Consider the following 15,036-nt stretch of genomic DNA (forward strand, 5'->3'; position numbering starts at 1 on the left):
CTCGATCCCAGAGATCTGCCTGTTTCTGCCTCCCATTTGCTGGGATTAAAGGCATGTACCACCATGCCTGGCTACCAAAGCTATACTCTTGTCTTGTTTTGCTGACTAGTTTTTTTATTATTGGAATGACATTTTTGAGCATGATCTGGACAGTAAACTCTAGACAGGACTGGATCTGACCTAACCCTATCTTCAGTGTCCAGTGTGTAGTAGATGTTTAAAAGTGTCAGTGGCAATGAAGGCTGAGGCACTGTGGAAATGCCTGTCTGAGAAGCTCATGGCCATCTCAGAGGCATTAGAAGGAAAGGGAAGAAATCAGAACTATCACTGAAGAGGAGGTGCAGGGAAGAGGAAATGCTTCAAAGATCCAAAGGAGGGGCAAAACCAGGAGTGTGTATGTTGCTCCACCGGTAGCAGGAGCCACTTCTTGTATTGGAGGTGAGGAGAATGGAGAGCTGTGTTGATCAGAACCATCTTCCGGGAGACTCCTGGTGGCAGGAGTGTCTGAGATGGTATGAATAAGGAGAGGAGGAGAAGAGGGAAAGTTCTGCTCGAGGTCAACTCTGAGCTGGTGCTGTTAGAGCACAAAGACCTAGATGCTCCAGAAATTTCATGTGTCTTCAAAGCATGATGACACACACCTGTAATCCCAGCACTTGGGATGGAAGCTGGAGGATCTGGAGTTCAGGAGCATCCTTAGCTTCGTAGCAAGTGCAGGGCTAGACAGGGCTACATAAAACCCTGTCTGGCCAGATTTTAAAACGTATAAGTTATTTGATCTGCGCTTTTTGCCTTGGATGCCTGGAAGCGTGGTGCGACAGGTAAACAGGAAGCAGGGAGACGAAGCTTGAATAGGGACATAGAGAGTGGGGTCTTGGTTTTAGACATATGCCTTCTGGGTGGCCAGAGTGTTGCGGTGCTACTCTGTGGAGGCTTTTTGGATAGTGGCTATTGTTTGCCTAAAGGGAATTGTGATGGGCAGGGAAGCAGATAAGCCCAGAGGAGGTGAGAGGAGAAGCAGAGAAGGTAGAAATGGATAGAAGGCTGGGGAGCAGCCCTAGAGCTGAGTATGGGTAAGGAGGGCGCAGAAAGAGATGTCAGGCATATGAGGAATCTCAGGCTGAGGAAATGGGCTGAGGTTTGGGGACAACTGGTGACAAAGAACAGTTGTCATAGAGTCTTTTGGATAAACCTTAGGAGGGAAGTGGTTAAGAACCTGGGCAGATGCAGCTCCTTAGAGACCAGGTGATCACACTCTGAGGGAAAGGAGAGTTTAATACCAAGAATGAGAGCACAGAAAGAATATGCATCTCCCTGGATGGGGAGACCCAGGGGACAGGTGTTGCTAGGGAAGACATTGGAGTGTGGATATAGGGCACTGGCAGTGAACTGCTGGACAGGGAGGACTGAAGAGCAGGTGACTGTTAACCACGTGTGTACACCAAGCCAAGCCCTATCCATACTTATCACACTTAATCTTCACCTCTGCATGGTGAGGGGTGTGTTATCATACCAGGTTAAAGAGAAAAATTAAGGCTCACATTTGTTGTGTATCTTGATTGAGGTACAAAGATTGAAATAGACTCAGGATGTGAATCCAAATCTGTCTGCTTCAGAGCCTGGGCCTTTAAGCTCTAGGTGTAGCAGAGCCAAGTCAGGGCTGTTGAGTCCAGGGCCAGAGGACGCATGGTCCCACAGTTGAGGTGCATGTGGGTGAGAATGCTACATGGAGAGTTCTCCATCCCAGATGTGCAGTAAGGGTATTGACATGGGAAGAGCTACCAACTAATAGTGCCATTGTATGTGCCTATGAGCCACATGTGGTTGCAGGAGTGAATGAGTTCAGAGTAGAGTAATATGGCTTTACATTTGGAGAGGTAGAGAAGCCATTTTTGGTTGTGGCTCTTTATTTAAACGGGTCAGGTATTTCTCTATAATCTAAGTCAGTATCTCTCTCTTGTTCTTAGGTTTGGACACAAGTTGAACGTGTCAGATTTATATAAATTAACAGACACAATTGCAATCCGTGAGCAGGGAAATGGGCGGCTAGTGTGTCTCTTACCCAGCAGCCAGGCCCGCCAGAGCCCCCTGGGGTCGTCACAGTCACATGATGGCTCCTCTACAAATTGCAGCCCAATTATATTTGAAGAGTTAGAATATCATGAGCCCGTCTGCAGACAGCATTGTTCTAATAAGGACTTCAGGTATGCTGCCCGTCTACCTTGGAAGACCTTTTATATGTGATCCTGGAACATGTTAGAATTAACAACACCCTTAATGTTTTCGACCCCTGAGAAATGTCAGCTGACTGTTTTGCTCTCTTTCCTACAGTGAACATGAATTTGATCCAGATTCTTACAAGATTCCTTTTGTGGTTCTGTCTTTGAAAACGTTTGCACCCCAAGTTCATAGTCTTCTCCAGACCCATGAGGGCACCGTGCCTTTGTTAAGGTGAGCTATGTTAGCTGCTAGGATTTGAGTACTGTAGTGGTTTTCCCTGCGATCTGTCCATTGACTGTGCCAAGGATTAGAGAAAGGGTTCTCTCCTATCTGTCAGCCATAACAGTTTATTTATCAGAAGTGGCTCTGTGCTCCTTGGTGTTTCAAACAGAATACTACGTTTATGTTGAATCTCACAAACATAAACAGGAGGAAGACAGTTTCTTCTCTACAGAAGAGAGATGCCTTGTGGGTCTGAATTGAGAGCTGTACAAGTGCAAGCACAGTACACAACTTCATGCAGGCTTTAAGGCTGGGGAGGAAAGCCTTTACCTGCACACACTGAATCACTCTGGGCCACAATGTAGACTGGATATAAAGGCCAACTCTGAGTCTGTGGCCTTACTGCCCCAAATGTTATAGTAGTGATTGACCTGGAGCCTGGTTGCCTTCCATCTAAGCCCCTCCTGAACACTGCCCAGGAATTTCTAGAATCATCAGAATGTATCACAGAAGCTGGCACCACAGCAGTTGCCTCTCTGGGACCTTAGTTCTAGCATTAAACCAGACTGAAGTTGCCCATCAGACAGATACATTGAACAAAAGCCTGCTGTTTAGCATATACTTGGCTTTCCATTATTTTCATTTAACCTTTTTGTCCCTTCAGCTTTCCAGATTGCTATGCTGCAGAGTTTGGTGACCTAGAAATCTTACAGGACAGCCATGGGGGTGTCCCCTTAGAACACTTCATCACCTGCATTCCTGGAGTTAACATTGCCACCGCTCAGAATGGCATCAAAGTAGTGAAGTGGATTCACAACAAGCCCCCACCTCCCAACACTGGTAAGTGGGCAGGCGTCTGAGATTGAGTCCTGCTGAGCCCCCCATCCCCCATCTACAAGGAGTCCAGGAGGACCTGGTACCATGGTATCTCCTCCAATCTTACAGTTGTCCTTAAATGCCAAGGACTTGACAGAACCTGACTTTTGAAATTACCAACATTGGGCCAGCAGGTTCAGTAGGTAAAGGTAGTTGCCACGAAACCTGACAATCTGAGTTCAGTACCTGGGACCCATAAGGTGGGAAGAGAGAATCAACTTCCACAGGTTGTCCTCTGACTCCATATGAGTTCCACGGCATGAGTAGCCATATCTGTGTGCACATGTACACATACCACCACCACCGCCCACCCCGCCCAGGTCTGGAGAAGGCTATGAACTTGGAGTACAAATGTTTTCAAAGATAGACCACAAAAGGAATCTTGTAAGAATCTGAATCAAATATAATTTTAAATTTCTTCTTAAAGTTAGAAAGCACCAGGGCTGGAGAGATGGCTCAGCGGTTAAGAACATAGTTGTTCTTGCAGAAGATCCAGGTTTGAATTCCAGCACCCACACTAACAACTGTCCGTAACTCTAGTCCTAGGGGATCCAACAGCCTCTTCTGACTTCCTCAGGCATTGCATGACACGGGTATACTTCCCTACATGCAGGCAATACATGCACACACATAAAATAAATATAATAAATAAAATTATTTTAAAAATCAGCACCAGCATGACTTAGGAAGACACTTAAAACCCAGGTTTTACATCTGCACATTTCTTCAGCTGCTTGGTTTTGTAAAGCCTTTGGCTTATTGGACCTTTTTAAAATAGCCTCAAGCACTTGAAGGAAATGTTTGAATGCGTGTTTACCTTTGAAATTCATTTTAGTCAATATTCCTGACTTTTTTTGAAACAGCATCTTACTGTGTAGCTAGCCTGGAGCTCACTGTGTAGACCAGGCTTGCCTCAAGTTCACAGATCTGCCTGCCTCTGCCTCCTGAGTGCTGGGATTAAAGGTGTGCACTATCATGCACTCCTGGCCCATCATTGCTGACTTTGATAAATGTGAAAATATCTTTCAATATAAAGGTCTGGGGAATTTAACCTAGATTTGGGTGAGTTTCTGTGTTATGGGGGCCTAGAGTTGCTGATGTGTCATGTTGCTGTGACTATCATTTTTAAATCTTCATACATATGAGCATATGTGTGTATGTATGTACAGCCACACATGTACACAGACATCCTTTTCTTTGGCCCCAGCATGTCTTCCCCCTTAGGCTTCCACCTCCTTTTTCCTATACAGAAAAAGTGGTGAGGATGACTAGGAGCTTGACCTGAGTCAGGCACCCCTGGGAGAATTGCTAGACAGAGAATTCCTGAACTCATCCTCTCTTTCCCTCAGTGTTGGGCTGTTCAGGGCCTATGAAGCCCTTTTCTATCCTATGCTAGGAGTCCACAAGTCCCTTCCTTTTCTTTATGAAGGTTTCTGTCTTATCTCTTAGGTTTTGCTTTGTTTGGAGACAGGGGCTCACTAATGTAATCCAGGCTTGTCTTGAACCCTGGATCCTTTTGTCTCAGCCCCCTTCCAATTAAGATTAAGGGCATGTAGCACTATGCCACTATTTAGGCTTTTTTAGTTAAAGTTTTTTTTCAGGTGTGAGCACTCAAGATAAAGTAAAAACCTGTTTCATGGTGGTGCAGGCCTGTAATCCTAGCACTTAGGCAGAGGCAGGAGGAGTGCTATGAGTTTGAGATTGGCCTGGTCTTCACAGCGAGGGCTACATAGGTAAGTAGGTAGGTAGGTAGATGGATCCTGTTTCTTCTTCCTCAGTTTTCTGGCCTGGTAGTTTTCTAACATTACTGTGCACCATAGCTTTCTGGGTAATGCTTCAGCTCTGTTATGGGTTAACTCTCACCTACCTGGTGCCCATCTACTTTGTGTCTCTGTGAGAAAGTCTGATACACATGCCAAGTTAGAAATGGATCTCTGAAAAGGGTGAGTCCCCCTGTATTTTCGCCTCTATTGTAACACTAGTGTGCACTTTATTTTCACTTCTGAGAATTATGAAGACTGATTTACCACCTTTAGTAAGGGGCCTGACCAATTGATCCTGTAGGACCTGAGTATAGAAGCTGGATCTCAAGGCAGCCATCTGGTCCCTCTGTTTACTGCTGAGTGAACTCAAGTAAGAACACAGTGGCCTTCCTGTCAGCTAGCGAAATCATCCTTTGGGTCTTACGTGTTCTGTCTTTTTTCTAGACCCTTGGCTTCTGCGTTCGAAAAGTCCTGTGGGTAATCCCCAACTGATCCAGTTCAGCAGAGCAGTTATTGATTTGCTGAAGAACCAGCCATCTTGTATCATACCCATCAATAACTTCATCCCTTCGTACCACCACCATTTTGCAAAGCAGTGCCGGGTTTCAGACTATGGATATTCCAAGCTGATTGAGCTACTAGAGGCCGTGCCTCACGTGCTGCAGGTAAAGGATTCTGAGGGGTCATTTGTTCTCCAAAGGGAGTGCTCCTTCATGACTTTGGCTGCCACAGCCAAAGATGCAGGACAGAATAGTCACATCATTTCTCAGAACTCAGTTCTGAGCTAACATCTTGTGAAAGCTTTCTTCAGAGTATGGATGCCCTCTCAAGTTTTGAGGATGCTACAAGTTTCTAACCCAGAGGAACTCCTTAGAGGCCTGGGGTATTTTACCTTAAGCTCTTTGGACCTTAACCTGCCTCCCAGCACAGTACTCTAGGATGTTCATCATTGTTAGGGGCCGCTGTGAACATTGTGCACTTCATGTTGGCACCTTCCAGGGAGTCAAGGGCTCTACCTTTCTAAATGAGTGGGTATTAGTCACTGGGCTAGAGCTTAGCATTGGATCCTCTTGTAGACTTTTCCTATCATTTTGCCTCGACATTGTTTTGATAGTTTCCCATTTGTGAAAAGGCTTGAAAACTTAGCTGTATTTTAGAATCATAATTATTTGTCCAGACTGACCATGTAGTCTTCCTCTTTATGCCCGTGATTATTTGAGACAGGGTGTGCAGCATCAAACAATGGGTTTGGATGTATTGTGGTCCCAGGTAGTTGGGCCATTGTTCTTTCTAATTGTACATGTTGGTTTGTGTCTATCCCATATTGCAGACATAAGGGGAGTTATTCTCTGAGGGGAATGAGCAAGAGAGACAAAGTCAACACAGGAAAGTGTCTTTTGAGTTCTTAGGAGTCTTAAGTAATCAGAATATTTGATTTTCAGATTCTTGGAATGGGCTCTAAGCGCCTCTTGACCCTCACGCACAGGGCCCAGGTGAAACGCTTTACTCAGGATTTACTGAAACTTCTCAAGTCCCAGGCCAGCAAGCAGGTCATTCTGAGAGAGTTCTCACAGGCTTATCATTGGTGAGTTGATGAGAACTAAAAAAACAAAAGCAAACATTTCCAAATGCTTCCCACAAGTTTTAAATAGTGGTCTGACTTTTCTATTAAGTACTCTTGGGAAACTTGTTATTGTGGCATTGATTTTACTCATTCTTTGCCCATTTCCCATGTTAAAATCTAGGTGTTTCTCAAAGGACTGGGATGTCACCGAGTATGGTGTTTGTGAATTGATTGATATTGTATCTGAGATCCCAGACACAACCATCTGCTTGTCCCAACAAGATAATGACATGGTCATTTGTATCCCCAGAAGAGGTATGTGGAAGGATGTGTCTATTTCTATGGGAGTGTTCTTATTTTGTTGTCGTTTGAGACTGAAACTCACTAGGTAGCCCAGGCTGGCCTCAAACTTGGAGCAGTACTCTTGCCATCATGCCTACCTCAACAGTTATTTAAAATGAAATAATTTAGGAGGGGGTGTCCTTTCCTCTCCCTTTCCATGGTTCTTAAAGGTTCCTTGGGAAGTGAGGTTTGAAAACTGCTACTTAGTACACAGTACAGCCTGTGCTTTTTGGAATAGGGAAAGCCACATGTCACCAAAGAAAGTACACTACTTCAGAAATATTTTATTTACTATTTTTGTTTTATGTGTATGAGTGTATTGCCTGCATGTATGTGAGTGCACCCGTGTCATGCAATGCCGAGGAGGTCAGAAGAGGGCTTTGGATTCCCCTGGAACTGGAGTTAAGGACGGTTCATAGCTGCCATGTGGGTGCTGGGAATTGAACCCGGGTCCTCTGCAAGAGCAGTCAGTGCTCTTAACGGCTGAGCCATCTCTCCAGCCCTAAAAGTACACTACTTTTTTAAAAAAACATTTTTTGGATTTATTTTTATGTGTCTGAGTGTTATGCTTGCTTGTACATAAATGCACCCATGTCGTGCAGTACCCATGGAGGACAGAAGAGGGCGTCGGACCTCCTGGAACTGGAGCTATGGACAGTTGTTAGTTGTCATGTGGGTGCTGTGATTCAAACCCGAGTCTTCTGCAAGAGCAATCAGTGCTCTTAACCACTGAGCCACCCCCTCCAGCCCTGAAAGCACACTACTTTACAAGAATTTACTTAAAGGGGAGAAAAGGCTGTAACCAGCACTTTATTAAAGTGCTTCCCAGCTGTGCACAGTGATTTCTGCAGTTGGCCAAAACTGCCTCACTGTACACACTTAAGAAGGAAACAAAAGCTGGACTTAGTGGTGGCATGTGCCTTTAACCCCAGCATTATTAGCAGAGGCAGGTGGATCTTTGAATTTGAAGCAGGCCTGGTTTATACAGTGAGTTCCAGACCGAGTGAGACTCTGTTCAAAAAAAAAAAGAAAAGAAACAAAACTTAGAGTAACGTGGCTTGTCTGTCCACTTGTAGTACAGTGCAGCTCATAGTCTGAAGACAGATCTCTTTATTTTCATGTTCTCCCTTTTACTGACCAGCAGGGCCACCAGTATCCTGCAGAACACTGGTGGCCCTGAGGTCACAGACTTCCAGAGTTAAAGTTTAGAGTGTCTGTCTTTTTCTAATTCTAATTTAAAAACAAATGGGAACATTTTGGTGCCTAATACTCTTCTTTGTTAGCAACTTTTGTTGTTTTCTTTTTGGTTTTTGAGACAGGGTCTCTCTATAGCCCAGCTGGCCTAGAACTTGATATGTAAACCAGGCTGCCTTAGATCTGCCTGCCTCTGCCTCTCGAGTACTGGGATTAAAGTCATACACTACCACATCTAACCCCGTTAGCAACTTTTTAAAAAAAAAATATTTTATTATTTTTATTTTATGTGTATTCATGTATTACCTGCATGTAGGTAAGTGCACCCGTGTCATGCAGTGCCCATGGAGAGCAGAAGAGGCTGTCGGATCCCCTGGAACTGGAGTTACAGACAATTGTTAGTTGCCATGTGGGCGCCGGGATTTGAACTTGGGTCTTCTGTAAGAACAGCCAGTGTTTTTAACTGCTGAGCCATCTCTCCAGCCCCTGCCAGCAACTTTTTAACTGAAGATCAAATGAATAAACCAAAACCTGATTTCAAAGAAATAGCATCCAGATTACTTTTAAGTGCAAAGACCTTTGGGTGTATTGTATTCTTATAGATGGAGTAGACAGAATGATGGGAAATTGTTCCTGGCTTATGAGGTTGTTACCAACAGGAAGACTAAGTATGACTGTTTGGGATTGTGTGAGTTTAGAAGGCAAAGCTGATCTCTTGTAAGCTCTGAATGGGACTTAACTGTGAGGTTGGTAATAAGCACAAATGGGTGGAAGACTGACTTATAATATGTTCTGGTTTTTAAAGAACGTACTCAGGATGAAATCGAAAGGACAAAGCAGTTCTCGAAGGATGTTGTCGATTTGCTGCGTCACCAGCCCCATTTCCGGATGCCCTTTAATAAATTCATTCCCTCGTACCACCACCACTTTGGCCGGCAGTGCAAACTCGCATACTATGGATTTACCAAACTACTTGAACTTTTGGAAGCCATACCTGATATTTTACAAGTAAGTGAAATAATTCTAATTCTATAAGCATCTTTCTGAGCGTATGCATATGGAGGTTTTCTGTTGTTGTTTTTGTTTTTTAAATTATGAGTCTGAAATATTCCCACCAGCAAAACTATGTTGGTATTTTTAAGTAAATGTGGGATTTGTTCTGCAATAAAGAATTATTCTTCAGCTAGACATACTGATATATGCCTGTAATCACAGCACTTAGGAGATGGAGGATGGAGAACTGTGAGCTTGAGGCTAGCCTGAGTTAAACTGCAAGATTCTGTCTTAAAAATAATCCTCAAACTTGTTTAGGGCAATTATTGAAAAAAGAATATGATAGCATTAGTCTTTTAAAATATTTTATTTGCTGGGCGTGGTGGCTCGGGCCTTTAATCCCAGCACTCGGGCAGCAGAGGCATTCAGATCTGAGTTCATGGCCAGCCTTGGTCTACATAGTGAGTTCCAGGCCAGCTGGGGCTACAGGGAGACTCTGTCAAAAAGACCAAAATAATAATAATAATATATTTTATTATTTTATTTAATGTGTATGAGTGTATTGCCTGTGTGTATGTAAGTGCACCTACCTGTGTTGTGCAATGCCTGCAGAGGTCAGAGGAGGGTGTTGGATCCCATGGAACTGGAGTTACGGATGATTGTTGGCTGCCATGTGGGTGCTGGTGGGAATCTGAACCCAGGTCCTCTGCTGAGTCATCTCTTCAGCCCTGATAGTGTCTGTCTTAATCTGGGTAGTAGCTCCATACTTTCTAATCGCTTTTATGGAGGTGAGTGAGTGCATGAGGTAGCGTCAGTGCCAAGCTGTTAAGATTTAAAAATTTTGTGTGTATAAGTGTTTTGCTTATGTGTATGTCAGTGCATCACATGTATACATGATGCCCAAGGAGGCCAGAAGAGTATGTCGGATCCCCTGGACCTGGAATTACAGACTGTTGTAAACTGCCATGTGGCTTATGGGAACCGAACCTGGGTCCTCTACAAGAGCAACAAGTGCTTTTAACTACTGAGCCATCTATCTCTCCAGCCCCTAAAACTTTTTTGATACATGGTCTCGCTGTAGCACCAGCCAGCCTGAAACTCACTATATAGAATAGGCTGGCCTTGAACTCACAGAGATCCACCTGCCTCTGCCTTCCAATTTCTGGGACTAACATGACTAATGGCTAACAGCATGTGCTACCATGTCTAGCCTTTTTTTTTTTTTAGAGACAAGGTCTTCCATAGTCTCAACTGGCCCGAAAATCACTATGGAGACCAGGTTGTCCTCGATCTCACAGACCCACCTGCCTCCCAAGTGCTAGGATTAAAGGCATGTGCCACCATACCCAGCATTCTAGAACTTATTTTATTGTTGTAAAATACACATGCCAGAATTTACCATGTTAACCATTTATAAATACGTGATTTGGCAGTGAGTACATTTTTGTGCAGTCAGTCTTAGATCTCTTTGATCTTGAGGAACTGGGCCTTTATACCCAAAATGCCATCTACTTTTAAGTGAGTAATTGTGTAGGTTTTCATGCCTTTTAATTTCAGGTGCAATCATAATGTGTTTGAACTCCCCTCCCTCCTCCTTGTGTATTTCTTAAGGTATTGGAATGTGGAGAAGAAAAAATCCTGACTTTGACAGAAGTAGAACGATTCAAGGCTCTAGCTGCCCAGTTTGTTAAACTTCTGCGGTCCCAAAAAGATAACTGCCTTATGATGACAGATCTGCTTACAGAATATGCTAAAACTTTTGGATATACATTTCGTCTCCAAGACTATGATGTTAGCTCAGTTTTGGCTTTGACACAGAAGCTCTGCCATGTTGTGAAGGTGAGTGGATGACCTTCCACAGAGTATGCTGTGTGTGGTCCACACTTCAGTGCTGGGTATGCTCATTGTGTCTGTGTTTGCACCCTGTGTGGCTTGCTGTTGCTTCACAGCTTATTCTGTGTGTTGTTGAGACCTCACTAGGGAATAGGAGATGGCTTGGTTTGGCATTTTGAACTTGTGTTCTTTGGAAAGGGAAGCATGAAGTGGTAACACCCCCAGTCAGAAGTGCAAAGGGAATCTGGTTATTTGCTGATGATAGATCACTTAGAGGGGGAGAACCATCACAGGAGATAGGGAGCAAGGAGCTCACCAGAAAAATGGGTGTCCCAGAACCAGGGAAAAAGTAGTCAGCAGCATTTCATGGGACTTGGCCAGGTGGAGGTAACTGGCTTGCTGGTGAGGGTGACGCTTGGAATCAGCTGAGGAATGAGGGGAGGAGAAACAATGGCAACAGGCTTTCGCAGCCATAGCTTTTGACTAGCTTGCTGTGGCGAGAGTCAGACACATGGGGTGGAGGGACCCAGTGTGCTACTGGGCTTGGTGTCCAGGTGCAAAGACCTGAGTGTATTTGAGAGCCATAAGGATTGACTTGATGGAGAAAAATGAGCATACAGGTGAAAGGCTTCTGGGTGGTGTCCTGAGGAGATGTGAGGTAGAGAAGAAGGAGGGATGGCTCTTATTTAATCTTTCACAGGAGCAGGCGCTATCAGATGGGCTCCAGTGTAAGTACGGCATTTGTCATTGGGAAATGGATGCTATTTTATCATCTAAGGTAACTTCTTAAAGAGAGGAAGAGAGGGAGGACTCCAAGTGGAAGAGTGAGGAGAGGGTCTTACGTGTTTTGTGGAGTGGGAGTGGTCTGATCTGAGGTCAGGAAGGTGCAGGAGCACTGTGGTCACAGATGGACTATAGAGACATCAGCTGGGGTGGGTGCAGGTCCAGAGACTGATGACCGGGTTCATGGTGGGAGTTTGCAAAATGAACACAAGGGGAGGGACTTAAGGACAGTGGAATTTAAAGTATTGATAAGAATGCTGATAAAAATGGCCCCAAGTGCTAAGATGAACAGAAAATAGAAGAGCAGAAGTCAGGCTTGGTGGCACAGGCCTGTATTCTCAGGACCAAAAAAAAGGTTACAATGGTAGAGAGCTTGCCCAGAATACAAAGCCCTGGGTTCAGTCCTCAGTAATAGGGGAAAACTGAAACAACAAGGCTGTTTGAGACCTCAGAAAAACTAGAAGAGGTTGAAGAAAGTGATACTATCTAGGGGTGTAGGAACCAGTTTGTTTTCTCTGCCAGTTAAGTAATTAAAAGGCAGAGCCAGTCTTGGTTACACATGACTTTAATCCCAGCACTTTGGAGGCAGAGGCAGGCTAATCTCTGTGAGCTGGAGGCCAGTCTGGTCTACATAGTGAGTTCCAGGCCAGTCAGGGCTGCATAGTAAGACTCTTTCTCAAAGAAAAAAATTTTTATTATTTTTTTATGTATGTGTGTATTGCCTGCATGTGTGTAAGTGTACCCATGTCATGCAGTACCCACAGAGGACAGAAGTGGGTGTTGGACCCCCTGGAACTGGAATTACAGAAAGTTGTTAGCTGCCATGTGGGTGCTGGGATTCAACCCAGGTCTTCTGCAAGAACAACCAGTGCTCTTAACCACTGAGCCATCTCTCCAACACTCAAAAAATTTTTTTTAATGCAAGAAAGAAGTATTACCAGAAATCTTGGGGAGTCCTACAGAGCCACCATGTGATTCTGAGAAAACCAGGGTTCCCTCCTAGGGTTCTTAAGAGTGGATGCAAACAGAAGCCCAAGGGCAATTTATTAGACTTTAAAAGAAAAATCCGAGAGCAGGCATGCTGTAATCTTACAGCTTCCTGGAGGAAGAGATTGGAAAATAGAAAAATCATCATGCTACGTGAGATAAGCCAGCATGGCAGTCAGCCACACGGTGGGAGGGGCTTCAGAGTACCATGGAGAACATACTTAGACTCTGGCCAGCACCCAAAAGAAAAAAGACAGAAGAGATAGGAATAGCTATTCCTGTCCAAGTTAGGATTCAGAAAGGCAGGCAGACCCAGACAAAACTCATGGCGGCTTGTAGGGACGACACTGGGGCAGGAATTCTGGGAAGGAAAAATTCATTGCCTTTTTTAAAAAAGATGTATTTATTTTTATTTTATGTATATGAGCATTGCCTATATGTATGCAAGTATACCACATGCATGTCTGGTACCCACAGAGGCCAGAAGAGGGCATTGAATCCTCTGAAACTGGAGTTACAGACAGTTGTGAGTCACCATGTGGGTGCTGGAAACTGAACCCAAGTCCTTTGCAAGATCAAGAAATTGAGGGACTGAAAGGTCATGATTTGGGGGACAGGTCCCATCAGTGGTCCTTGCTGAGGAGGATAGTAAGGGTGGTCACAGGTGGATAGGAAAGCCAGGACTAACCACATGGCTCGGTTGGTTGAGTGCTTGCTGAGAATTCACGAAGCCCTGAACTCAATTCCCAGCACCACATAAATCAGCCGTGGTGGTGTATGTCTGTAACCCCAGCACTTGGGAGGTAGAAGCAGGAGGAGCATGAGTTCAAGGTTATTCTTGGCTTCATAGGGATGCCAGCTTGAACTATATGATACCCTGTCACAAAAACAACATCAGTAAAACCCCAGTGAAGACCCTAAGCCAGGGCCCAGTGATGGTCAGTGAGGCTGAATTGGAAGATAAAAAAGATAGGAAAAGGTGAGAGTCCCCAGTGGCACCCTGGCTACCACTTGGCTCTCACTGGGTACTTGTGGGAAATGCAGAGCCTGAGCTTCCTGAGCTGCCTGTGAGGTCTTGTGTGGCAGTCTGAGTGTGCTCTGAGCATTGGCACTGCTGAAATAGTCCTGATGATTCTATTGTGTAGCCAGGATTGAGACTGGGAGATGGATCTCAGGAACATCAAAGAAGCAGAATTTTGATTGGTTTTCTTAAAAAGCAGCAGTAACAGTCGTGGTCTGGAATTCCAAGGCTAACTCAGATCTGCCAGGCTTGAGTCTGCTGACTGAGCCCCTGCTTTCTTTTTTTTTTTTTTTTAAGATTTATTTTTATTTGTGTGTGTGCGTGTGTGTGTGCGCACGCACGTACCTGCTTGTCCGTATGTGCACCGTGTACATGCCAGTGTGGTGCCTGTGAAGGCCAGAAGAGGGTGTTGATCCCCTGGAACTGGAGTTACTGGAAGTTGTACCACCTCATGTGAACGCTGGGAACTGAATGTGAGGTCCTCTGCAAGAGCAGCCAGTGCTCTTAACTAGTGAGTCATCTCTCCAGACCCCTGAGCCCCTGCTTTCTAAGCAGGAAACCTGTGGTTCCATCACCATGGTGTGTGGAATGAAAGTCTTCCGAATGCTCCCGCCTTGGTCCAGCATGGTGCCTGAGAACCAGACAAATGAGCGGATGTGGGGCTAGCTCTAGAGTCCCAAAGAGAGCAAGACTGTGATCTCTTAGTCCTTACTGTAGGCACTGCTGTGGGCACTGAGACCCCCTGGTCCTTGAAGGGAAAGCAAAGAAAGGGGTAAAGAAGCTGAAAGAGTGAACAGTGGATCCATTGACCAATGCTCAAGTGGCATTGTGTGCTCAGAGCTCTGCCTCCTGCAGTTAAAGGCCCAAGGCAGGAGCTCAGCCCTCAACCAAGGCATGCGGTCTTAGTCACCAAATACTTGTTTCTGCCCATGGTATCTGGTACATACAGATCATATCACATATCTTTCTCAGGTTTCCTTCCCAGTGCACTTACTCATTAAGTTCTTCATCTCCTTGAGAATCTGAAATAATTGACTAGACACATACCAAAGATGAAAACGTTAGCTTTTTTTTTTTTTTTTTTTTTTTTTTTTAAATTTCTGCCCATGGTACATACAGATCATATCACATATCTTTCTCAGGTTTCCTTCCCAGTGCACTTACTCATTAAGTTCTTCATCTCCTTGAGAATCTGAAATAATTGACTAGACACATACCAAAGATGAAAGATGAAAACG

General features: G+C 44.6%; 1 protein-coding gene across 1 annotated transcript in view; it reads left to right on the top strand.

Annotated features, from left to right (window-relative positions):
* The window catches only part of Marf1 (meiosis regulator and mRNA stability factor 1), a gene marked incomplete in the record, with an annotated part of 45,655 nt that overhangs the window by 18,378 nt on the left and 12,241 nt on the right, over positions 1-15,036 (top strand). Inside the window, 8 exon segments of the mRNA XM_008829976.2 lie at positions 1,968-2,204; positions 2,332-2,451; positions 3,107-3,282; positions 5,526-5,746; positions 6,524-6,666; positions 6,827-6,960; positions 8,987-9,189; positions 10,786-11,013. Coding sequence (XP_008828198.2) covers positions 1,968-2,204; positions 2,332-2,451; positions 3,107-3,282; positions 5,526-5,746; positions 6,524-6,666; positions 6,827-6,960; positions 8,987-9,189; positions 10,786-11,013 — 1,462 coding nt within the window.

This window comes from Nannospalax galili, unplaced genomic scaffold (genome assembly GCF_000622305.1).
Source record: "Nannospalax galili isolate Female #2095 unplaced genomic scaffold, S.galili_v1.0 scaffold32, whole genome shotgun sequence".
Taxonomy (NCBI): Eukaryota; Metazoa; Chordata; class Mammalia; order Rodentia; family Spalacidae; genus Nannospalax; species Nannospalax galili.